At 39.9% G+C, this 27,351-nt stretch overlaps 1 protein-coding gene across 10 annotated transcripts; it reads right to left on the bottom strand.

Annotated features, from left to right (window-relative positions):
- Window positions 1–227: 227 nt before the first annotated feature.
- Window positions 228–27,351, bottom strand: Su(z)2 (Suppressor of zeste 2). 10 transcript variants are annotated; one of them, XM_017620720.1, is made up of 8 exons: window positions 26,905–27,351; window positions 25,815–26,241; window positions 13,985–14,253; window positions 11,399–11,498; window positions 11,095–11,292; window positions 10,681–10,921; window positions 3,570–7,434; window positions 228–414 (listed from the first exon to the last, which is right to left on the bottom strand). In XM_017620720.1, the coding sequence occupies exons 3-7, from the start codon at window positions 14,103–14,105 to the stop codon at window positions 3,571–3,573; spliced, it is 4,524 nt and encodes a 1,507-aa protein (XP_017476209.1). In that variant the 5' UTR covers window positions 14,106–14,253; window positions 25,815–26,241; window positions 26,905–27,351; the 3' UTR covers window positions 228–414; window position 3,570. The 10 variants fall into 10 exon arrangements, with proteins under 10 accessions (XP_017476209.1, XP_017476163.1, XP_017476171.1 ...); XM_017620674.1 differs by having other exon boundaries at window positions 25,815–27,351; XM_017620682.1 differs by having other exon boundaries at window positions 26,165–27,351.

Raw genomic sequence — 27,351 nt, 5'->3', positions numbered from 1 at the left:
TTACTGTGATTTATTACATAATACCTTACTTAAAATTTTTTAATTCTACAATTTTTTATAACCTATTTTAGTATTTTTAGTTTAGTTTACTTTTTTTAATTATAATTACAGCACTTATTAACTTAAAAACAAAAGTGTGTTACTACTACATTAAATACTTTTTTTAAAATTTTGGTTTTTTCCAATAATGTAATATTTTAATAAGTTGGTTTTGCTACTCACATGTATGTATGTATTTATTTTATTGTATGTATATTGCGCCTGTAGTGTATTGAAACATTTTCTAATTGCATGGATTGCCACTTTTTACGAATTAATCGTCAATTGAATCCTCATCGCTGTCCATCCATCTCCAGAAATATTTGACTTCTGAGTCCACTATTTCGAAGAAAATTTCACACCGACTGGCTATATCTTTTTGAGTGAAAGAAAATTAAGCAAAAAATATGTTTTTTGTTTTAATTTTTAATGAGACGAAGTGTAGAAAAATGTATATTTTTTAATATAATATGCATATCTACATACAGTAACTCAAACAAGTGAACGCGTATTGTTTATCATTCTAAATTTTTTTATTTTTCTATAAAAATATTGTCCACTTTTTTGTACTTTATCCATATGAACATGAATTTCTTAGGAAATAAAATGCGAAATACGTTCTTGAAAAAATTCAAAAAATCAACGGCAGTTGTTTGTAAATTGCACATGTTATAAAAAAAATAAAAAAATTTTAAACCAATGCGATTTTTTAGCCACTTGAAGCTCGCACTTCTGTTGAATAAAACTGTGTGGGTTATAAAACTGCATACCCAAAAATTTTCAAAGGACTCAAATTAAACATTTTTGATTTTGATGAAAATGCTGAATTTTCTTCAACTTTGTATAAAGTTTTAAACTTTGATCTACATGAAAAATAACAAAAAAAAATAAATAATAATATCTGAAAAACATTGCGAATATTTCAAAAAATCAACACGTGGTCCTTTGTTAGAGTCACTGTATATTTAGAAACAAAAAATTATGGGAACTGAGTTTCAAAGCAAAATTTTAGTATATTAAATTTTTCATATAATTGCGGCTGGTGGTATTTCTATTATAAAATATTTGAAAAAAAATAAAAATTTTATTTGATGGTGCACATTTAGCAAGTAATCAATTATGTAGTTAATTACTGTGGGTTTAAGATAATCAATATTCTTTTTAATAAGATGACGGTGCCGAACGTTTCATTTTCACAGCCACAAAACTTGGTGGACAAACTTTTGAAGGAAAAACTTTTTATTATTTTTATTTTCATTTAAAAACAGAATCGTAATTTAATGTGAAGTGATGAAAAATAATTTCATTTCATCTTTCCACAAAACACGAATCGAAATAGAAATTTTGCGGAACTGCAAACATTTGTTCTAACTATTTACATAAAACCCAAATAACTTCGAAAAATCAATATCTACCTTAATTTTTAAATCTAACAATTCCAAAAAAAAAATCTTCTAAATTTCTAAAAAACTACAAAAGTTACGAAAAATCCGGCAATAATTGCTGAACGATCTAGGAAAATTTAAAATAAGCCCCGAAAAATTTCGAAATTCGCGAAAAATGTAATTTGTGAAACTGGAAAATATCATAAAATCGTGAAGGTTTCTAAAGATGCTAAAAATAACAAAAACAGCGGAAAATCGCGAAACGTCACGAAAATGCCCGAAATAAATCCTGAAAAACCCGGAAATTTTTCCTCCAAAACCTGAAAAAAAATTTGACAAACCACGAATAATTTAAGTTTTGAATCTGGAGCATGTCAAATATCTCGAATTCTTTTGCAAAATATGAAAACTCTATAGTCTGCACTTTTATTCAGCTTGAGGTCATTTTTAATGAAAATGTTTGTTTTTATTTCAGAGATCACCACATCTCACTGGTACTTGAACTAGCAAGTCCGGCTTACAGCGCCAGTGGTCTACACCAGCGCTCAAGCTCAACAAAATTGTTGAATATAAACGGTTATTAAGCCAATAAATAACAGAAAACAAAAAAGAAATTTTAAGTCTCAAAAAAAGGCGCGAAAAATCCCGGGACTTTTCAAAGTAAATCGTGAATGATCCCGTAAAATCTCGAACAAATCTAAAAATATTCTTCACAAATCTCACAAATCATTTGATATTTTTTTAATTGTGAACTTTATTGCTTGGTAGTGGCAGAACAAAAGACATTGCGATCTGAAAGATCTATTGTGTCTCCGAAGAGAGTCCCTAACCCAGTATAAAGAGGATACGTTCGGCTCTCTTGATGAATCCTACTAGTGCCTGGAAGGCGAACTCTATAGTTATTAAAAGGATTCGGGTACTGTAAAAAGTTGTAAAATTAGGTAATTGTAGGGCCAGTGCAGGTAAACGTAATACTTTCTTTGATAATTGATACTAGTCGCACAATTTTTAAGGCAGGTATCGCCAATGTGCAGGTATGCTAAATGCATCTATCGGAGCAGTTTCCTTATAAATGTTAAAAATAATGCCTCTGATGCGCATTTTAGGGTAGGTATCTTAAATGTGCACTTAAGCATAGAGGCAGCAAAGCAAAATATACTGTATATAGATTCGCATGGTATCGTCAAATTTGATGCGAAAACTTCTTTCTTTATTTGCGTCTTTTTTGTATCAAAACCAGCAAAATAACTTTTATTTAGAGTATGTGAAACTTAAGCTTAAAACCATTTTCTACCCGAACTCCACAACAGTGAATATCCAATTATTGCAAACACTTTACAAATAAAAAAATAACCGTAAAAGTAATCCGTCGCACTCTCATATTTCTCCTTCCTTAACCACATGTCGCCACAGAATTGATTGTGCTCAATTCCCAACAAATACAAATACAAATACAAATACTTAAGCTAAAACGTAGCAAATAAACAAAAAGGCAATAAACCATTCAATACACATACATATATATGTACATTGGGGTGGTCCTAAAATGCATGAGGCCAAAAAGTAAAGTCGGAATTTTAATGCACTCACTCCTAAGGATTGTTCTATGTCAGAAAAAATATACTCCTATTTTTTTTTTATCAGAAAATATTTAGAAGTCGCTCATAGCGCTCAAAGTTTTCCATGTATTTTATATGAGGAAAAACCCACTTTTCGTAGAAATTGTATAGAGGTCTTAAAAATCAATATTTTTCAAGCTGCTTCTCTGCTGGAGATTCCCTATAATAATAACCAATTCCTTATGCAATAAAAAATCGTTATTAAAAAATGGTTAAAAAAACAATTGGGTATTATTATTGGAAGTCTCTTGAAGAGAGCCAGAGATTTCCGGTCGCAAACTATTGATTTTCAAGAATTTTATACGAAAAGGTGTTTTTTTTCATATAAACTATATGAAAAACTTTGAGCGCTTTGAGGGACCTCAAAATATTTTTTGATTTCGAAAATAAAAAATAGGCGTATATTTTTTCCGACATAGAACAATCCTAGGGGGTGAGAGCATTAAAATTCTGACTTTACTTTTTATTTTTTTTTGTACCACCCTAATGTATCTACATACTTATGTACATACTTCGGTGCACTCACCTTAATCACTCGCCACGCTAGTTGCCGTCACACCGTATTTGTCGTTGCCATTATTGTTATTGTTCTTGCTATTGCTGTTGTTGTTGTTGTTATTGTTTTTGTTGTTTCCAGCATTCTTTATGCTAGCGACATCAGTGACAATGGCAGTTGCCACCACACCACTATCTGCAATGGATTTTGGCAACACTTTCGCTTTGGCACACTCAACCCCTCCTCCTCCTCCTCTGCTCGACGACTTCATCTCTTTGTTTGTCAGCTCAGCTGCTGCTTCGGCTGCCGACGGCACATTGGCTGTGGTTGAGGAGGCGATATTCGTAGCAGACGTCGACTTTGTAATGCCACTTGGACTCTTGTTGTTGCTGGTGGTGGTGGTGGTGGTGATGCCTGTGGACGAACTTATTTGAGTTACATCCTCTGCTGCATTTAGCTTGGCCGCGTATGCTTCAGCGGCGGCTGCGGATGCGCGCATATTTAAATTGGCGGCCACTTGATCGATGGTCGTTGGCTTTTTTATGGTGCGTGTCGTTGCCGCCGCAGTTGTGCTGGTGGGGGTGGGGGTGGAGGTGGCGGTGGCGGCGGCGGTGGCGGCGGTTGAGTGTAGCATAACAGCTGGACTGAGAGGAGCTGCAACGCCGGTTAAAGGTAGCGCCGTAAGTGGTAATTTCTTTTGTGCAGGCGGTGAAGTGAGATTAAGCGTGGCTGTGGATGTGGATGGGGAGCTGGCGGTGCTGGTGCTTGTATTGGTGATGGAGTTTGCAGTTAATGAGTCAACAGCAACAGCAGTTGAGCTCACCGTGGGCAGCGTCGACATATTGCGAAACGCCAGCGCCGAGGGATTGGGTATGTTGCGCACGGAAGCGTTTTGCTGCCGCGACAATGATGATTGTTGTGACTTTGGCTTCTCATAGGATTGTGAGGCGCGTATTGCGATCTTCTCGCGCGCTGTTGCCGACTCGGAAAGCAAATGTAGATTCTGCAGATCATCGTTGCTCATATCTGTTGGCAAATTCAGCTGTTGTTGTTGCTTTGAAGCAGCAGCGGCGACGCTGTCTTGCACCGTTGTGGAGGTGATGTTCTGTTTCAGCTTATTCAAAGCCGCCTCCAGGCTTTCTCGGACCGATGGAGCTATTAGCGTGGCATTGACTGTAGTATCAGCCAGTCGAATTTCTTCTTTGCCACCAGCACTGCCGGCGGTGTCAGCTATTTCAATAAATTGATCCCTAGAGTTGGGTCTGAATTCACGCAAGCTGATGCGCTGCGGTTGCTGCAATTTTTTCTCGGTAGCGCCGTTGTTTATGCCATTGCCCTCCTGTTTGTTGCAAGCTTTATCTGCGCCTTTCTTAGTCGCCGGAAAAGTTGGACCATGCAGATTTACAAGCGCCGGCGGTGACAGCCGGTAAGGATTGTTCCTTCCTTGCCCGAGGGGCGTGGTACTCAAGGCCGCTTGCGCCGACTTTGTGGCGCCAGTGGTGGGCAAAGCGCCCAGTTGCTGCCCCACGGCTTTCTTACCCTTGACCATAGACAGTGGCGGTCCCATCATCCGACTACCGCCGCCTTTTGTAGATTTCACAGTTGGTTGCGATTGCATATCAGCAGCCGCTTGCCCAGAGTTGATGCGCACAATTTCCACGGCGGGTTTGTTGTAGGGCAAATGCAAGGGGGTGTAGGGTGGCAATTGCCAGTGCTGTTGCCTTTGCGCTATGCCACCAGGTTGGCGCGCTGTAATTGTGACTGCGCTACTGCCAGCGCTGGCGCCGTGCGCCTGCGTTACAGTGTCGGCCATCTTGGTAATACTAATAGTGGTTGAGGGAGTGTAGGGTTTATTCGCATAGCTGCTGTAAAGGGACTTGCGTTGCGAGGCGTCCAACTTTGGTTGCTTGCCGCGCCCGCCAAGCGCGTATGACTCATCCAAGGAGGCGGATCGCTTCAGCTGCATGCCAAGTTGTTTGCTGCTGGCGCTGGCTATGGATGAAGGTGTATATGAGCTATTTGTTGCGGGCGAGGAACGACGTGGCAAGCTAGGAACTATGAAGTGGGGATGAGACTTCGGTACAGGTGCGGAACCTTGTCTGTTGTACTGCGGTATTGCGGTTGGTTTTGTTGCTGTTGATAGCGACTGCTTGCCCTTTACTACTTCGGATTGCTTGCTAGCGCTCGTCGTCGACTTAGACTGACCAGCAGTTGTACTTGTGACGGTCAGTGTATTAAAATTGAGTGGGGTTGTCTTGAAGAGGCTGGGCGGCAAGGGCGGCGATGCTGGTAACTTCACTTCCTTGATATTGTTTAAAGGTTTTGTCAGCAACTGAGATTGTGGTAACGACAGCAACGTTTCATCGGCTTTAACAATTTTGACGATCTCTTTGCTCTTCTCCTTCTCCTTCATGAGATGATTAATACTACGCGACTCTTCGCCAAGTGTCTTATTTAACGCCAAGAGGCTATCCGTTTGTGACGCGGTAGGTGTTGTACCACTCGTCGCCACTGCATTGGCATCCTTAGATCCCCTGCTCTCGTGGTGTGACTTGCGCCCTTCGTCGTTGCTCCTCCGCGTGCCGTAGCTTTCTGATTTGTGTGATTTATGATTATGCGGCGCCGTTAGCTTAACCTTCATCTTAAGACTCTCCTCCTCTGGCTTACTGGATATCTCGGCATGCATTCTGCGGCGCTTGCTGTCTTTTGGGTCCTTAGAATCTTTTGAGTGCTTCTTTTTCCTCTTCTTGTGGAACGAAGTAGATGCTAACTCGGTGGGTGCCGACATTGGAAATGCATTATTCGATGAGCTGGTGGTTGAAGAAGCTGAAGAGAGTGGTGAGGCATTCGGGCTATATTTGAGCTTGTCACATGATTCCGCCGATTCCGGTGGCGTCAGCACCTCAATGGGTTGTAAGCCGATATTCTTAGCATATGTCTCAATATCAAGCTGATCATTCAAAGGCCCAGTCACATCGTCCAATGAATGTTTGCGGTGCTTGAAGCGCCCTGATTTCTCCGAAGACCCACCACTGTGCAAAACACCTGCCGATTTAGGCTTCGAAATGCTCAAGCGTGTCTTCAAGCTGTTCAATTCAATCTTCAATTTTGGCACATTTCTAGTCGTTCCGCTTTTGGATGTCTCCGATGCAGCGATCATCGTTACAGATGGTGGCGATTTCTTGCTCGCAGTCTTCAATTGTGCCAGCGATACATTCTCGAACTCGTCGTCGATTGAGTATGGTGACTTCGGCACTTGCGACTGCGGTATGCTCACCACAATATCACACTTGGGCACCACCGATGCGCCCTGAGATGGTGTTGGCTCAACAGCGATCGCAATATCGGCTGATTTAGGTGAGCGCTGTGCACTCTTCGGCGAACTCTTTGGTGAATTGCTGTTGCTGGTCGTGGAGGAGACAGCATAGTCGCTGTAACGCATATCATTGCTCCGCAGACTCTTGAAATCATTTGTTACTGTGTAGGTAACTTCCTCATTATGGTTGCGCTTTGGCGATGCCTTTTTGCCGCTATCTGCACTCGATTTACGCGCAATTATCATTTTCACTGGTGCATTTATCTCTTCAACAGCTGATTTGATTGACGTGCTCACCTTGACGCACTTTGGTGACTTGCTCTGGCCTTTATCTGTGTTTTCCAATGTTGTGTGGGCGCTACAGTTGTGCGAAAGCGGAGAAGTTGCACAGGGCAAAGTTGTAATGTTCGTCTCATCGCAAATGGTAAGCTCTTTGCTTTGTTGTGTTTCTGTGGCTTTTATGCTGTTAGAGCAATCAGTTCTTTTAACTTCGACGTCGGATTTATTGGAGTCATTTTCTATTTTTTGCGACTCATCACCATAGAATAGTATGCGATAGGTGAATTTCATGGGCGCGTGCTGTAAATCAATGAGTATAAGGGTAATAACAACAAAAATCGGAGATGTGTGAATAATAAATATACAGGATGAACTGAATTTATGTGGCGCCAGAAGCTGCGAGCTCACTCTACCATATTTACGTATCCCTGTCTGTCGTTGGAGCTTAAAGACCCGTAAAAACTCGAAATGCTATATGATTTGCAGAGATTTAGAAATCTGTACAAATGATTGAGATATATATTTTACACAACGACAGCTGGATAGATTTATATAAAAGAGGAATGGGCAAAGATAGCTTTATTTCAAGCTTAAAAGCTCTTCATGACTTTTAAACCTTTCTGTCGATATTTAATGGGCGCGCACTCTTTGTCTTAATACAAACAGTACGCTCGAGCTTAGATCAGCATTAGATCAGTGGCGATCAGCAAGGGCTTTTACGGTGTACAAAGCTTTTAAAAGCTTTTCATCCCGAATACGTCGCGTCATACAACTTAAAAGGGATCTGCCTGAGGGCTAACATATTTCGCTTGAAAGCTAACATTTTTCAGTGGAAAAAGCTTTTAAAAGCTTTCAATACTTTTGAGCTCTTCTAAGATTTCTATTATCTATTTTATAGACGTGTACAGTGTAAAATCCTTGCCTTCTATATACCTCCATCTCCGGATCTAAAAGCATCAACTTCACTTTCAGTACAATTTCATTCGAAAATTTGTAGAAATAATAGATATTCTACACAAATCTGAATTAGCGTCAAAACGAGAGACATTGATACAGGACCTGGAGTTTCCGTTCACCTCTCCCTTAAAACCCAGTTTTTATTGTGGGTCACTCTTCAACGAACGATTAAATCATATGAAAAATAATTACAATGCAATATGTACAGGGCTTCAGTAAGGAAAGAAAGCAGAGAAGGTACTGCCTTCAAATTAATAAGATATAAGTCACGCGTGTTTTCTTGTGTTAAGAGTTAAGGCAAGAAAGCTGCTGAGACTCCTCACCGCACTACTTTCGAACTTATGATTTTGAAAATGAGAATCCATCCGGCTTCTGAAGACATTGACATATCTTATGGTAACGTACACATTTGGGAACGAATTTCGGTCATCCCTTGTCAAGTTTGGTTTGGAGACAAACCGGTTTGCCATCTTCAGTATCATAGTTCAGTACGAGTAAGCGCCCTCGTACACCTCGAGAAATCGTATTATCTGAAGGATGCTGCTTTGGCAGAGTTGTTTGAGGTAAGAAGCTCGGCTAAAAACGGTAAACGCCATTTTTCTTTTTTACAAAGTGGAGATACTTGAATGGCGTATATAGAGGTTTAAGAAAACTACATACACATATGTACGCATATATAAATATTCACAACGGAATCGCATTTGAGCAGAAAACAATCTTTAAATATAAAATTCACGTTCTTACTGAGCGACCTTCTTATGTATACAATAGTAGGTATCCGTTCTCGAGGTTGTGAGGAAAAATGCGCTGACAATTTACTCTATGTGCACGCTTATAGCTCAGTTATGCAGACTTTGCACTGCACTGTAGCCAATGGTAGTCATCTATTACGGCAAAATGCTCCGGAACCATTGTCAGACTAGGCCGATCATACTTTGAAGTGCCATCAAATTATAACTTAAGAAAATTTTATTACATGGTAGTTGAGAAGTACAATATATAGATTGCTTGGCGTTAGTAGTCGCGCCTAAACAGTTGTCCCTGCCCATCATATTTTTCGTCAATATTCTGTCATCATAATCTAGTGGTTTGATCTAAAAATTAAAATATTTCACTTTAGGATTTTGAAAATATTTCGATTATGCTTAATTTTTCGTTGAATAACTTGTCCAAATAACTCCATACCATCCTACAGTAAAAGTTTGAACGAAAATGTATCGTCTAATTATCGCAAACGGTTAATATTCATTCAAAAAACTGTAAAATTTGCAACAAATTCAAAGCCCCGTTTTTTCTATAAATCAACATACTTAATATTCTTTCTGTAGTGATCATTATATTCGTTTTAAAACTTAAGGAAATCTCCACAAACTGAAGTGTTAATCGTTTTTGTATCTCCTGTACGTCAGAAGATATACGAATAAGAACTTAAAAAAATTGTAAAAATGCCAAAAATCAAGTGGCTAGAAACATTTTTTGAAGAGGAAATAATTTACAACAAATGGGTACAAGTTTTGTCTTTTGCCGTTTTCGTTTCCATAAAAAATGGTGCCTTTAAATTGCCCTCTCCTGAGAGACAGCACTTAAATGCTCCGATGAGGTCAAATATCTGTGGATGACGCTAGATAAGAGACTTAATTGGAACTCCTATCATTGCAGAATGGTTTCTAAAGCTACACGGGTCATGTGGGCCTGCCGAAGACCTTTTGGTAGGAAATGGGGTTTGAGCTCAAGGCTGATAGATAGACTTGATCTACCGTATGCTAGTCCGTCCAATTGCGTCTTATGCATCCATAGCTCCTCATATTTTTATCCAAGAAACAGCAGCCACGAAGGAACTGCAACTTCGACTATCTAACGACGGCTTCTTCGTAAAGAAGCTTCATGCAGGTATTCTTGGGAAGATACCAGGGTTGAAAATATGCGGAATCTCAGATTCCATGAATAAAGAGGTCTGCTTTGGCGGAAAATTCCGAGTGATAATCACCGATCGCGAAGTTTGGGCAAAAGTGCTCCCTGGACTTGATCTCAAATACATACGTTGGTACACAGACGGTTCAAGGATGGCGGACACAGCGGGTGCAGCTAACTTTGGACCTAGCCCCGAACTTGCGATTTCACTTTCTTTATATTCAAAGTTCTTTGGCTTGGTGCTATACTAAATACTTAGTGCCAGAGTTCGAAACCTAATATTTTTTTTAACATCCACTATTTCAGTTTCTTACACATAAACTCCATTAAAAATTTTGCATGTACATACATATGCACTTAAAAAACACGTAAGTATACAAATGTATATGTATATATTAGGGGGCTTCATGAATTCATTCAAACTTCTAGCCAAACAGAGTACAGATTTTAATATTTTACTTCACATACAAAACGCTGAGTTTAGAATTTTGTGTACTTGTACACTCAAATTCGAAAAAAATTTTAAGCCAAAATCATTTATTCGTTTTGCATATGAATAATTCATAAGCCATTTCGAATGAATTCATGCAGCTCTCTAGTATATATGCACGTTTTTAAGCTTAGAACTTTAATAACGCGTACATAGTATGTTTAATGAAAATATTCGCTATAACTCACCCTCTTCCAATTGTAACAATAGCCCACATCCATTAGCGTAAAATCATTTGGCAACACCTCATCCTCATAAATCACTTCCACCTCGATACGCTTACTCTCCGGGTCAATGCCGAATTTAGAGCAGAGGAAACGTTTCAAGTGACGTATCTTCACACCAGCTGGACATTGTAGGTAACGAACTGGTGGAATTTGACTCGTGCTACAGCCTTCAAGCAACGCCGGATGATATTCCAATGACAAACTAATGACCGGAAAATGTAGAAAGAAAGAAAGAATTGAAGAGAGATATGAAACGACGGAAAGTAATAAAATGCATTTAGAGGAATTTTCTAGGAAGTTGCAATGCAACTGCAACGAATGCCAATTGCAAACTTTTACAGCAGCATTGCAAAATATGTATTTCAAATTTCTTACCTAATTGGTTCAGCTGGCGCAAAGAAATTCTCTTCAATTGTGTCCTGCTCACAGCTATCGATGCTAACCGCTTCCTCGTCGTCCGTTTTCTCTTGCCCATTGTGCTGTGTGGCTCTGAAATGTAATACACGTTCGCGTTCCTTTTGATACAAACCAGGTACCAATTTGAAGATTAATGCGCGCAGCACATCATCCGATCTGTAAGAATGAAAAAGAGCACAAGCGAGAAGTTGTAAATCAAGAAAGAGACCTTCGCACAAAAAGGGGAGTAATTGAAATATTAATGAGCTTATCGGATACTTACTTCAAATTGGTCACATTGATTTGTTTGCCACCTCCAGCAAGCTTACATTGCGGACAGCATGCTTCGCCGAGTAAATGTTGAACAATACAGCTGCGGCAATCTGAAAAGTGATATAGGAAAGTTTTTAGAAAACGATGAATGGTTTGAGTTGGCATTTTTAATTGTCTTTAATGTCTATTATATTGGTAGTTTGGATCGGAATAAATGTATAAGAAGACGTATGCTAATTAGTTGGAAAGTGTACAGAGGCTTGTCATTTTATCTATTCCTGTAGACTTATAGCTACGAATCTTCTTCCAGTACCGAATCTTGGACCCCTAGACTCGAATAGGCCAATAGGTCATATTATTATGTATTTATAATGAAAACTCGAAAGGTGGCTTGGGAAAGGTTTGTGTTGCTCCTTGAAACGAGAATATCCGATTCAAAATTCATCAACAGGCCCACAAAGCCCGAGTGGCTTTACAAGGCATCCTATTTAAATAGAAGTTGCATCTAAGCACTTTTTACGATATTCAATATTAAGAATGAAAAGACCAATACAGTTCGCTTCACAAACGTTGAGGAGAAAGTTTACGTTGGTTGCGCACAATAAGGCAGTGTCGCAAATTTTTGCTCCGAGTTAGGGCCTGCCTGCTGTTACTAAAACACGTGTGCATCATTACGCCATATACATATCTAGCATCGTTTAACTTTGATATCCGCGTAAATAGATCTTCAGAAAGCGCATACGCAAACGCCTTGTCCCGGTTACCACAAAGCATGACACAAAACGTCATGGAAGTTGACTTTATTGAATAGAATGCGATTCAAAATTTACCGCTAACGGCAAGTGACTTAGGCAAGGCAACGAAAGAAGAAAATGAAGTTAAGGTTTTAACTGAGTCTTTGAGGTATGGAAGAGTTTGTAATTCACGGGACAGGTTTGGCATAGAACAAACAGAATATTCACTGCAAAGTGGCTGCTTACTGCGAGGAATACGGGTTTATATCCCGATCGAACTTCGGAAAAAAGTTTTAATGGCACCTTTCACCGGTCATTTCGGTAGCTCGAAGATTAAAACTCTGGCTATAGCCTCCTGCTGGTGCCCAAAATTAGTCGTGGACACAGAAAACATGGTACTGAATTGCTCATTGTGCCAAGCCCAGAAGCCTAATCCACAAATGGTGCCCGTATACTGTTGACTACCACCCCGTAAAGTCTTCGAGAGGGTGCATGTCGATTCCGCTGGGCCTTTCATGGGGAAATATTTTTTCGTTTTAGTAGATTCGTTAAGTAAGTGGCCGGGAATACATCTTGTACCAAATATAACAACAACGGCAACAATACTTAAATGCACACAAATATTTTCGACGTTTGGTGTCCCAAATATTTTAGTTTCGCATCATGGCTCTCAATTTAATTCTTCTGAGTTCAAATGTTTCCTAAAGGAAAATGGTATCATACATAAACAGGGGGCATAGTATCATCCAGCCACAAACGGCCAAGCCGAAAGATTTTTTCAGACTTTTAAAAATAAAATGAAATCGATAAGAACCCAAGCATCCACAATAGAAAACGACTTAACAATATTCCTTCTATTCTTCTATCGACACTCCATCCACCAGGGCTACCAGGAAATCGCCGGCCAACTTGATGATAATCGTACGTGGACCCGACATGTAGACCAAATGCGAAAAGTTGGAAAACTGGTATCCCATACACCTGCAAATGTGGAGGTGCAACCATCAACACCAACAGTAACATCCGAAGTCGCACCGGTTGGTATTGGAAGGGAGAGTCGTCTTGGCGTCGCTCGGGATAAAGGCTCTCAAGCAAAGAGATCGGAAACCACCGGAGAGACTCCAATATTCCACTAATTGGATGCCACATTGAATTTGGGAATAAGTGAACTTTGAATTTCTTTAACTTTTAAATTTAACTATGTTATACCCTAACTTTTATGATAGTTTGGGCAGAGCTGTTATATATGGCATTTAGTATTATGACTACCTTTAATACGACACTGTTTTGCATAACTATTGTATTAGAGTTAAGCACCATAAGGACGATCAATGCGACACTGTCAGAGAATTTAAATATATGTATGTATGAACAATAAAGACCAGTCAGTCAGCAAACAACCATACACATGTTTATAATAGGCACAAGTACAGCTTTTTGCATATACTAAATTTAAAAAAAAAGTGTACTTGGTACATTTTAACGTGTAGGTCCGTTACCTAGTATTTAATAAAATTAAAAAACCTTGATTTTTCAAAAATTCTTTTCGTTTTTGAAAGTTTGTTAGACGAAAATAAATTTTTCCCAGACATTTACACTTTTTTGAAAAAACTCTGGCAACACTGTTCTCAGCCAAGCTAATCTTACACAACCTACGACATGATTTCAAAAGATTCAATATAGATCTGTAATCCTATCAGTTGCTATGGTTTATAATAAATTTCCCACATAACGTGGCATGACAAGTTCACGATTTTTTATTTAATTCTCTCGGTAGCCAATTAATTATCCGGGAAAAAAATTAATCGCTTCACTGGCCCATTGGTACAATAAAAGAAATAAAGATACAAAGTAATACTTACATGTATGCAAACAATTGTCCACCGTTGTAGGATTTATCAAATAGCCATCGCATAGAGAGCAGCTCAGTAATTCATTAAATTCGCGCACTTTTAGCGTTTTTGTTGGTGATTGCAGCTTCATTTTGACTATTTCTCTTTTAGTTTATTTTTGTATAAATTTTTTACTTTTTTGCTTTATAAGCTTGTTTACAATTCTTAAAACACACACGCATTTGCATTTAGTAAATGTCTATTTTTTTAGTAGCCTCTTTCGTTATTTATTTATGTATCTGCAAAAGAATGTAAAAAGTAAAGTTAAAGCAAACTCAAAAGTGATAAAAAATATTGCGAAATTCTTGCTTCATTGTCAGCGAAAAGAAACGTTTTTAGATTATGGCATCAAGTGAAAAGCTATAATAAAAATATTATTTTGGCGCTTACACTTTTGCTAAGTGTTTGGCCTAGCTTCTCCTCCAATTTGTGGCATGCGTCTTGATGTTGTTACACAAATGGAGGGACCCAAAGCTTTACGCCGCATCCCCGAACGGCAAATGGGTTTTATCCGAAGCTTTTTCATGGCAGTGGAAAGCTATGTAAATTTAAAAACTCCAACTCCAAATCTGAATAGTATTGAAATCTTAAATAATTCGTATAAAAATCATTATTCCTATTTCCGATTTCTCCCGAATTTTCTAAGATGAAATGTACTACACACACTTCGATTCTTTAACGAAATTTCGGAAGCAAATCGGTCTCGAATTTTCTTAAAGAAATCGTACAGCAAATTCTTTGCGAAATTGTATCAATCACTTCACATGATTTTCCTTGAAGACTCGTCAAATAATCGGTAAAGAATTCAGAACACACTTCCATACTCTGAAATGTTTAACTTTTGGAATACAAACTATGTACGTGCGCTGAATCTGGAGAAAATGGCCGATGAGATAGTCCAAGTCATGATTTTCGTGATTTAATTGATCCAATAGGTTCGCATAATATTCACATTTGATTGTTTTAACAACTTCTCAAAGTTATAAAATTTTATCAAAGGAGTCTTCCAATTTGGTGGGCAAAATGGGAGACTCTAAATCACCTGCTTCAAGTGCATTTCCCAGGTTCCTTGGTGGATCATGATCTGATGACCCCTCTCTCCTTGGAACACAGCTTCCCTAGAGTGAGAAGTCATAGCAGATATAGCTTCATCTTTGACAGGGGCAAGGTAAGGTGGGCGGTAGAGTCTTTCGAACCCTTCAAATCAGCGGGTGGTAATGGGATCTTCCCAGCACTACTGCAAAGATGTGTTGAGGATATCATTGATGCCCTGATATGTATATTTAGGGCCACTTATTGCTGGGTATACATACCATGTACTTGGACGAAGGTGTTCGTAGCAAGACTTAGCTAAATCATACAAAACTTTTAGAGGGACTTTTAGACCTCCATATTAGGGAGAGACTTAACACTTTTACTCCCTTACACGACACACAAGGAGAGAGGGGCGGGTCTTTTCTCCCTTGCTTTGGTCACTTGTTTTGGGTGACCTCTTAATCATCAATCAGACTACAATATTGTGGTTACGATGATGTGGGATACGCAGATGACCTGGCAATTAAGTTACGGGAAAATTCGGTAGTACGGTCTCTGACGTTACATGTGCAGCTCTTCGCGTGGTCTCAAACTGGTGTGCCAATGAGTGCCTCAGCATAAATCCTCGGAAGGCTGTTCTGACACCGTTTACAACAAGGTATAAAGCAAACCTTGGTTCAGTCAAGAGTGAGTGAGGGACAGTGCTTGAATACTCCGATGAGGTCAAATATCTGGGGATTACGCTAGATAAGAGACTTTATTGGAACTCCCATCTTGAGAGAACGGTTGCTAAAACTACACGGGCCATGTGGGCCTGCAAACTTACAATTGACAAAATGGATAGTGTTACTGATGATTAGACCCTCTCAGAGCATTGTCCTATACTCTTTGAGTTAAATATTACCTCACAAAAAAAAAACTAGAATCTATTCCGAAAACTATCTTCAAAGGTGTAAACGAGAAGTTCTCGTTTGAACGACAGAACGAACGGATTAAATAAGACCTTCGGAATGCCCTTGACGAAAGCGCGTTCGTTAAGATACGCTGAGAAAGCTCGCACATCTTGGTAGGATGATGAACTTGAGATGTTTTCGAAGCCGATAGGGAAGTCTTTGAGAGATTGTCAAAGAAGTAAGGTGCGGGATCCGTACAAGGTAATCTTAAAGAAGTATAAAAAGGCTATCCGAGACGACGAGGATGCCTAATGAAGGAATTTTATGAATTCATTAGTTTTACCAAGAAGAGAGGCTCAGTTATGCATAATTGACATTGCATGGGAGTTGCTACATAAGGATTTTGTTAAACGAGCTTTACTTGTAAGCGGTTACCCAACGCAGAGCATTACATACATATGTATGTAGAAGTCTGTAGGTTTTTGATTTGCATAACTGAGCACTTCCTCCTGAATACACACTTCCCAGGGTGCAAGGTCGAGAGCAAAATGGAAGAGCCAAGTGCAGAAGGACATGTCTGCACTCGGGCACAAATTCGCAAAGGAGGGTGGCGATTTGCGAAATGTTTTGGTCTCAGCCTAAATTGAAAAATAAGAAAAAGACTATTTATTAATACCGAATAATGTTCCGCTAAGCTGGAGGAAGAATATTTATTCCTTAAACATATAAACGTTGCCTTGAACCTTTAAAGCTGCTTGCTTTTCATGCACTTAAAAATTTTTTTAGTTATTATACGAGTATTCTTCAGCAAATTTTATTTGAGCACAAATGCTTGTTTTGATAAAATCACGAAAAGTAAACAATTCAAGGGTTTGCGATTCAGTTCGTCAGTATTTACTTGAATTCACTTTTTACTTAGCCCATTTTGGGAATCCCCTTTAAATTATGCTATGCTTTGGGGAATTCGTGGTATGAATGCGTGCAGCTTCCTTTCATGTTGCCGTCCGCAATCATTGGCTTTTTCCTTTTAACGACATTTTATCTCATCGATTGTAGCATCCAATTGTCGAGCAGACTTCTGCGAAATTGCGTCAAGTGACCGGCATGCAGAGACTCTCTGCAGGACAGACGCGTGGTCAGTTGTTCAAAGCATGGAAGCTGGTGTGTAGATTGTGAACGATAAACTATAGAGAAGGCACTCTGCGTTTTGTGGCGACTCACACTTAGCCAAATTTTTATTTTATTTCATTTTTTTAGTTGATTCCATGCAACTCGCTCGCTCGGTGCTCCCTTTAATCGTCAATGTTTGCTGCCTAAAGCAATTCTACGCTATGTACCAACACCAGCAACAAATCACAGAATTGAAACGACAACGATGTTAGCGAATAAAAGCGCAGTTACCCACGGACGTAAAAACGGAGAACGTGTCAGCTGACACGAGCTATCTTATGGGATCTGCGTGTTAACAAAAACTCACCTCCGCAGGACCGTGACGTACACGTTGCTTCTCTCTCTTTCTATCAACAGCACACTTGATATCTTTCTACGTACTTCTACGCTACGCTACGTACACGTTCGTGGGTAACCGCGCTCTAACAGACAACAAAGCAGTTGGAAAACAAAAGGCGAAGAAAAAAGAAGTCAAGGGAAAGCGTCTGTTAACGGCTACGATGAAGAAAAGAAATATGTATGTATGTATGTACATTGGAACAACTCCAAAGACGATCTACAAAAACACTAACGAAGATTTGTATGGCACTCAGCTGATGTGACTGACAATTCAGCCAACTGACTGACTTGCCGGCTGACTGACTGACTGGCTGGGCACCTCGTTGACCGACACCGACGTCTCTAAGCTCGCTTGGTGAAAACAAAAGCCATTGTGACGAAAGAAAAGACATAAAAGCGAGTGTGGCGCACTCAATTGTTGAAGCGCTCGTAAAGCGCTGAAAGACCACGCTAAAAAACGCTAAATAAACGCCAAAGAAACTGAGCAGAGAAGTGATGAGAAAAAATGGAAATTTGTATTTCACAACAAAAACAATGAAAAAGAATTAGTAGATATCTGCAAAAAACTTAACGTACCCCGTACAAGTGGAGAAAAAAGGTGCAGAGTTTGAAAAATTGCTGATTTGCCAATCTTTCATTCGCCAGTTGTTACGCCAGCGATAGCAGCAATAGATAAAGAATTGCAAATGCCATTATATTGCATATCAGTATGCACAACATACGTAAGTATGTATGCTTGATATCTAACACACATACATATGTACATACATGCAGCTTCTGCATTTATCTGGGTACATTGATACACATTTATGCTCATATTATACTCAACATATCACCCAACGCTGCTTAGCCAGTCCCGGGCTAGACTGTCGAAGAGCAGAAGAACTCATCGAACTAATAAGATATTAATTGGATAATTGATTAATGGGATTAAATTAATCCATCCCGTACCGTATAATTGATATTGATTATCATAATTTTACGTTTTAGTTCCCATTTCGAGTTGAGTAAACTATTAACGATGAAACACTGACCGCCTGTGGGGTCGCCCACCTCAGCTTAACTACAGACATATTATTGACATTCTTCCTTAGTTATGCTTTATGCTTTTTGGCAGTGTAGTATGTCATAATGTGCGCATTTGTTCGTTGATGAGATAAAATTATGAACGGATGCGAACTAAAAGTTTTTACTCTTTCATTTTTTTCCATATCAGCTATGATTATTTTGATCAATGAGAGTAATAGCCCATTTCCACCAATACCTCAACTGCAGTTAAGAGCTCAGATAAGTTCCAAGAATTTTAACATGGGTTGGCCAAAGTTAATTTCTTACTCTTTACTATGATGCCTTCATTTTCTGGTACTTACTATTATCCCCTTCGAGTTGTAATCTCCTTTTTCCAATAGGCATAAGCTGAAGTTAAGGCTTGGTGGAAATGAACTAGGTATAAAAGAGTTCGCATATTGGCAAAATATTGATTTACGAATTCCAAATTAAGCATTAAAAATGTTAAATGGCAGATGCTGACATATCCCTGCAGGGAAAGCTACTAGTTGTGCACTAGAATTCTACCAGTTTGCGTTTCAGCCCAACTAGTTCACGTTCCATCCTTTTTCAATGTTAGCGACTGGTATTTTTAACATTGCTATGTCCTACGAGATGTCAATTGTCAGGCAATGCATCAGCATCTACTAGTAGAAATACTAGTAGCATCATACCAGTTGATGAGATAGTCTGCCAATTCATCCCCTATGCAAAGCATTAGTATGCCTTTTTGCTCGCGGCGCTCAAACAGTCGCAATGGCTGACAGAGCAAAGCACTCGCGTGGTATGCCTGAAGTACCAGGTTCAAGCCCGGGCGCAGGAAAAATTTTTTTATATTTTTTTTTATTTTTTTTTTTATAATATTTCTTTTATTTATATTTTTTATTTAGGATTTTTTATTATTCTTAAATTTAATTAAAAAAAAAATTTTTTGTAATCTATTTTTTTATGACACAAGTATTTCTTCCCATATATTTGTTTCTTTTGTTTGTAATGCAACTAGATTTTTAAGTTTGTTATTTATATTTAAATTAAGATAATTATTCCTACTTACATTGATCTAACTTTAAAAATCTTAGCCACCTCCAAGCGGCCTCGAACCTGCGATCCCAGAACCAGTACCAGTAGTCTTCACGTGACGCCACAGCCGACATTTGTAAGAAAAGCAATTAATTGCGTTTTATTTTAGGCTTTGGCAATTCAAAGGCAGATGTCGCTGAACGCTTAAGTTTATGAACTAGTATTTTTTCTAACTGGTTTGGCATTTCACTGCAGGGATAGTATGTAAATATGCCAGTAACAACAAATATTTATATCAGTCCTTAACAATATTTACATCGGTAAATGGAGTTCTTATATTAGTACTGCTCAACGCTCGTACTAAGATGGCCATTATTTATGGCAGAGCTCAACAATGTTTATATCAGAAGGGACCACTATTTATGTAGGTCAGAGTTGACTTATAAATATTCATGTCAGTGATAAGCAATAAGAGCAATGACTATTATTTATGCACATCTTCAACATCTTTCCTTGTACTGTTCATTGGACTGTACTATCAGCTATAAATGCCTTTATATCAGTTAGATTGAGTTTGGTGGCAGTCCCAGAGGTAAGGGATTCGCTTAGACAAACTAAGAGGTTATCACTTGTGATACCCACACTCTGAACTTATTCAATAAATTGTCTCGAGGCGATTATGTAATTACGAATTCGGTTAGTCTCAATGCCCCAGAGCTCCTCAGAGTTATTCAGGATGGGCAAGCCAAAATATTTCAACCTTAGTCTCGCGAAAGCTGGGCACTTAAGAAGGTAGTGCTGAGGTGAATACAGCGCTTCAAATTTCTTGGCAACTGCAGACACGCGAGTTCAGGTCACTGAGCTGACTTGAAGCCCATCTATCCAAGAATGTAACACAGGCGGTCAACGGAACCCCTCCGCCCCCCCCGCTCTTTTCGTCCGGTGATAACGCCTCAAGGATACCTTTCCTAGCTAATTCGTCAGCCACACAGTTCCCCGTAATGCCGCGGTACCCAAATAAACCTAATACAGAAGTCTTTCGACGGAACTGAAAGAGAGAGCAGACATTCCTTAACTAAATTAGAGCTAATGCTCCCGTCCCTAGATGTCATTGCACTATTGCACTCCTGAGCAGTTAATCCACTGCCTTCTTAATAGCAGCCACTCCTCCTTGAAATACACTACAGCAGTCCGAAATCCTAAAATTAGTGTTGAGGAAAGCTCTCAACATAATACCTCTCCACCAACCCTGCCGCCATCCGTGAAGAAGTGCACTACTCCGTCCCGCCCAATCCTTCCTTGAAGGAAAATAGGCACATAAGAAGCTCCTTGGAGCCATTTCGGTGGTGCAGTAATCCCTGGAATCAGGAATGAAATCGAAGTCATCCAGAGCTCCAGAGTGCACAGTCCGTTCCCCTGTCAACCAATCGGTTTCCCTAAGTCTAATTGCTGTTCGGACCATATCATAGCTGACTAAACTATTTCTATTAGTGATTCCGTATTAGAGATTGTCAGGTGAAATTTCATTATTAGACCTTACGCATATTCTTTGCAAATATAAACCATATCACCCAAGGTTGTGATTTAATTATGTTTAGTCATTATTAAATCCTACCAAAAATCCTGTCCAAAAGTCACTAAAGCTCCATGGTGGAATAACAACCTCCCCAAACTTGGGGCAAGCAAAGCAATAATTGCTCCAATAAATACCATAAGAAGATTAGAAGAGCTAACAAAAACTCAAGAACTAACTTTAGCAAATGAATCCAAGACCTTGCAACATTATCCCGAGAATCACTGAGTCCTTGCTAAATAGCATACTGATGAAATAGATCTCCTAAGAAGTGACAGATTATTCACGGACATCGACAGGAAAACTTTTGCCAACCATTACGCGGGGCATAGTGATCTAAAAAAGACCTACGCGATTAATTGGAAAGTAGCCAGATACCTGTACGATGATCATAGAATAAGATGGACTATACTGCCTCTGCGCCTTTAAAATACGGTATATTCTCAGCTCATCTCAACTTCGGAGATGTTCGCGTTTTACGCAAGGGATCTCTGTCAGAAAGTAATGATTAGGTACATCCCAAAGGTAGGATCAAAATCATCAGACCAACCAAAGTCATACATACCGATACATCAACCTAACATCACTCCTAATAAAAACTAGGTAACGTATCGTAGATAGTAAAACACAATTTCTTGCAATGATCCCTGCGCTTAAGAACCATCTACCATCTACCATCCACTTCAGCTCCTCAAAGTCCCACACCAAAAGTTGAAACATACATGGAGGAAGAGGATTTTGTTAGCACAGAAAACAGTTTAATCGACAATTGCATTCGGCGCAAAAAGAAAGATGTAACCACATGCCGCTAGATAGCAAACGCGCTTAAACTCGGTATCATGATTTCCGCTCCAAGATAGGAAACAGTCAGTTTCTCCGCGAAAGGATGCCCACGGACGGGAAGTGATCTCTCCTCAATTATGATAAATCATAACAGATGAACTACTCTGACTTCTGAGTGACAAGGCCTTTGAAGTTTGAAATTTTCTTCCAAAGAAGGTATAGTGAAGACGTCAACTTAAACGTTCTGCAGAATTCGCAGAAAGTAGAAGTTAAATGATGCACGCAAAACAGGTTAAAACCCAACCTTAAGATGAAAATGTCCTTGATGGCAAGCCTTCATTGAATTCACATCTATGTAGATAAAACTATTGAAAATGGCAAGGGTTTCATTTCGATGTGCCGGAAGCTAATGGAGATGAACTTTGGTATCAGATCCAAATTAGCAAGTTTTATGTACGAAACTATTTCAAGACGAATCTTAGCATAGACAGCGTCCATCTGTTGCATGAACTCTACTCAGACCAAGCTCAGTAAATTCCAACTAGTGCAATGAGCGCGATAACTACCGCGGCTATCGAAGTGCATCTAGACTTACCTCCTCTGCACATCGTTATCAAGAAGGAGGCTGATATCAAAACTCATCTCAGGGGATTAGAAGGTAGCCCACTCTCACGGATATAGAACAAAAGCAACGATTGCATAACTTCACAAACAACTTTAAGGCCTTTTCCCCAATTAGAATCAATTGTAAAAAGGAACTATCAAAACCCCGGAAAGATAGCCACATCTGACATACTAACGGTGTCGGAGTCTGGCGGTCTTTGAAGATGAGGTTCGTCCCATTAATGGTATTCCAAACAGTGACGAAACCAATAGTACAGGACTTCAAGGTGCGAATTTCGTTCGTTCGTCGAGAGATGACTTTACTCCGCAATTGCCTATTCAGTCCAAGTAGTATTGGTAGCCAAGAGGCATGTATGGCATACATATGTATATGGAGCTTCCACGACTTCAGAATTATAACTGCTGACAGTGGCGTTGGTGCCTAAATGCGCATGCACTGACTGCTTATTAGATTACATAAGAAACTTCTTTGTATCGTCTTTCACCACCAATCCCTCACAGTGAGTTCCCCTATCTAAAAGAAAAGACAGAAAATAGGTAACGACACCGATGTCATCGACATGCGCCAGAAATTGTAAGCCCTTCACAATACTGACGGCACTGATACTGTTGCTCAATGTAATTTTATACAGACGTATTATTTTCGCAGGAAAACCAAATTCAGACATCGTATAGGCATCTTCTTTTCATGCTGTCGAAAGAGGCTTTGAAATCGTTCGAATCAAAGACACACTGACAAGATACAAGCAGCTCGTTAATGTGGGGTTTCAGCCGTACACACTACTTGCGGGTTGGGCAGATCGCACTTGAATACCAATGGTTAGTGGGTGCCACTCTTATGTCCTCCTCGCTGCTCAGTCGGCAGTTTGTCGTCATCTCTAGCAGTATTGTTGTTTTTAGCCTTTGAAGCTGCTATTCGTACCTCGTCATAGTCGGGCGGTGGAACATCGATTCTGTCGTCATCGACAGCCGGAACGAGTTCATCCTCAGTGCTGATAGCATTTAACAGGGTGTTCCATATAAAGGTTAAATATAAATGTTTTGGACATCGGTCACTAAGTATCCGAGATTGTTCTTGAAGTTCGTCTTGGTCTGAAAATCTTTCTGATACAAATTTTGGGCATTTGTCCTGAACCCAGTATTCCAACCTAACGTTTTGGGCCCCCTCCTTTTTTACGGAAAATATGTAAGTATGCACGTCTCGTTTCCCTTGTCGTTTGCTCTCCCTGACATTTAAATTCCCAAAACAATCTTAACAATCTAGCGCTTAAAGTAGAGTTGTTTGGTTGTTTGAGCGATATGTTAATTAATCTCACGAAACTGTTGAACCCAACAATTACTGTGCGTTTCTAAGACAAATAGCCAACGGTTACAATGTTGCATTGCCTTTTCGTCTTGACCCGCTCATCGCATTCAGATAATAATGAGATGACAAAAGATCGATCTAATATCTACTAAAAAAGTTGTAAATAAGAAATGTGTTTGAGATCTTATAAAACTGTTTTCCAAAATGAATACTTATTGATTACAAAATTTAAACTTAAAACTAAAAAAAAACAATAACTCAAAAAGCGGCAGAGCACGTTTGATCGCTAATAGATCAGCGCTAAAAGCGATTGATCGCCAGCAGATCGTAAAACTCACGGCCGCGTTACAAATAAATTAACGAATGTACGCATACTATATAGCTGTACGTGCATATGTGTGTGTGTATGTATAAATGTGTATTTGTCCATACAAATGGATGGAAGCGAACGGGGACGCGGACGCACAAACGAACGTCAATTAAGTGAAGTGTTTGACGGCAAACAGGCACATAATAATCATAATAATAAACACAAAAATACTCGAACAATACAAAGGTAGATAATGCACATACACACGCACAAACGGACACACAAACGTATACGTATAGGAGGCGAAACATTATTACTTTCATATGTTTTCTGCTTGACGGCTCCTCACTGCTACATACATACATATGTATGTAGGTATGTTTATACATACGAATGTACACACTAATGTAAAAATGTTAACTTCAGTGCGTCTGTTCGAATGATTTCAATGCCATTTGCCGCAACGATTGTGTTATTAATTCGTCTTCGTTGTTGTTGACTTTTTGTTTACACGCACTTTTGGAGATGCGTAGATACATACATGCATACATATCTACGCACATCGGTGAGTTCTCACACAGAACTACCCGTAGGCTCATACATAGATACATACATACAAACACACCTATGCAGATACGAAAACAATAGCACTCAGCTGTTTTCTCCCCTGCTGACCGCACCAACGCTCAAACAGTCTGAGACGAACAAACGAACCAAAACAATGAGAGCGTGAGGGCAAATTAACGAAGAAAAAACAAGGCATAAATATATGGTACAATATCTTACAACAGACGAGAAATATGCAGGAAAGAAAGTGGCAGTAGAATTGGTTAGCAGCAAAATTGCCGCTACTTCCTGCCTCTGCTTTGCTGCCGATTTCACACTTCTGACGCCTCGTCCCATCTTTTTCGTTACTTCCGTCAAACACCTACACACTTTGAAACACTTCCGTACTCAACATGCCCGCGCGCGCCTTTCCAAACCTACACACACACACACACCATACACATACATACATACATAGAAATTAGGGCGGCTGTGTTTTCTGTTATTCTTCGCCTATGGCGGTGGTGGCAGTGGTTGGATGCCGTACTCAGCGATATTTGCACTAATTTCCAATGCTTCTAACATTGTTGCTACACTCACAAAAGTTTGTTGTTGCCAACATTGTTCACAAGTACCCACACGCGTGCATATTTTTTACACTTTTTTCTTAAACCGCGTATTTGCACCCGCAACACTGCGAATATGGTAGAGCGAAAAAAAAACGGAGCGCGCGTGAAGGATTCTAACTTGCCGCTCGATCTAACCGCCACAGCAGCCATCTAATTCGAAACTAGTGAACATCGAAAATGCCACCGACCATACAACCGCTCCGCGCACAACATAGAAGGCCGTTCGTCGTAGCTGGCGACGCTCGTCGGACGCTCTCGTTCACGCGCGCGCGCACTTAAAATCCGCCGCGCCACGTTCGTTCTCGCTCTCACAAGGCGTACGGACGCACCACTACGTAAGCGCTTCAACAACTACTTTGTTTCTGTTTACAGGGCGCGCACACCTTCCACCGCACCACGTGTCCAACCAACCTACATATCAGCCATTCCAACTTGCCGCGCGCTCACTGATGAGCGTAGCGCAATGGCTCACAGACAACCCACCGCTATCAGCCTACCACCGCCCATCGAAAAATATCTACTTACGCTCACAGCTAGCGCCAGTTCAGTACTGCGCATCCACTGTGTATCTGTTGTCAGCTTTGTATCTATTCGTTTTTTTTCTGAATTTGCAGTAGATACACATTTAAGCCGAAAAGCGGCCGCGGCACGAAGAAAAGCAGCAAAGTTCGTGTGCCGCCGAACGCGAACTTTCTACGCCGCTCGCCTCGTCGTCGTCGGTGCCGCTGCCACTGCCACTGCCCCTACCCCTATTTGGCGTTCAATTCGCTCTTCTCGCCCACTTTGCGCCCAATGTTTTCGCCGCCGAATTCGCCGTCACACATTTATACATTATTTTGTCTACATTGCATGCATGCATGTACATATGTACATACTTAGTTGTTTTTGTTTATGTTGGCGATATTTTTGTCGAAATTCCAATGCGAACGCACCGCAACCGAAACGAGCCGGGCTAGATACGAAATAAATAACAAATGTCACAGCGCGGCACGGCGTCTTGCTGGGTCGCGTTACAAATGCGTGGCCGCGTATGCGTGACGACAATGACGACGACGACGACTTTTGTTGTTCTTGATAGTCAAGCGTACGAACGAGGCGCCTTATCAAATATATATACGCACAAATACATGAGTGTGCGTGTGTGTGTTTCAAGTGTTTGCCTATGAATGCCCTCACTAATTTACCGTTTGCTCTTCACTTGACCGCTCTAGCTGCTCATTCACATATGGAACTGTTCAAATTTACAAACACTCACACAGACGTATTGACATTTGTACGAGCGTATCTCCATATACATACATACATACATATATATATATTCACACTTGAGCGCCGAATGCAAAGTGAAATTTTTCCCATTTGAAAATTTTCAAATACCCGCACGCACGCACACACCCGCACTCACAGAGGTAATCATAGTACGAAAAATGGTTGCTGACATTAAGTGATTTGTGCACTGCAAAAGCAACCAAATTTCACTTTAATAGATTTCATAGAAAACACAGAAATTGTCATATCAAAACACTTCTTCCATCCAGCAAAGAAGCTGTTCGCTTTCGTAAACACGTAACCGGCAAATTTTTACCATGAAAAAAACCAAATTTTATATACTAACATTTCTATTGATTTTTAACAACAATTCACGAACCGCTCGCTGTCTTCTCCACACGTTGCACACTCTCTGCGCTCCCACCATTCAGCGCGCGGCCCACTTTGCGCACATTGCACTAGGCCGCTTTCCTTTCCTTTGCCTCCCTTCGCAATTTTGTTTTTTTTTTTTATTTTTTATTTACTTTTGTTTCGCCCTTTTTCACTATGCTTTTTCTTTTGCACTTGTTTTTCTTATCGATTTCTCGAATACCTTCGCAGCGGCAACAACAATTCGCTGTTGCCACTTTCTGCTAGTCAGCGTTTTAGCTACTGTTTTCATTCAATTTCAATGCACTTCAGTTTTGCCAAAGCGAAATTCACTCCGAAAAGTAGGAAAAAGCGCCACGCCGGAACACCAAATATTTATTTTGTCGTCCGCTATCAACCGCGCCACACGAACTGCACAATTCGA

This window comes from Rhagoletis zephyria, unplaced genomic scaffold, assembly GCF_001687245.7.
Source record: "Rhagoletis zephyria isolate East Lansing unplaced genomic scaffold, Rhagoletis_zephyria_1.1 Rzeph_scaffold_00039, whole genome shotgun sequence".
Taxonomy (NCBI): Eukaryota; Metazoa; Arthropoda; class Insecta; order Diptera; family Tephritidae; genus Rhagoletis; species Rhagoletis zephyria.
The sequence above is the reverse complement of the archived record's forward strand: the minus strand, read 5'-3'. Positions and strand labels throughout refer to the sequence as shown.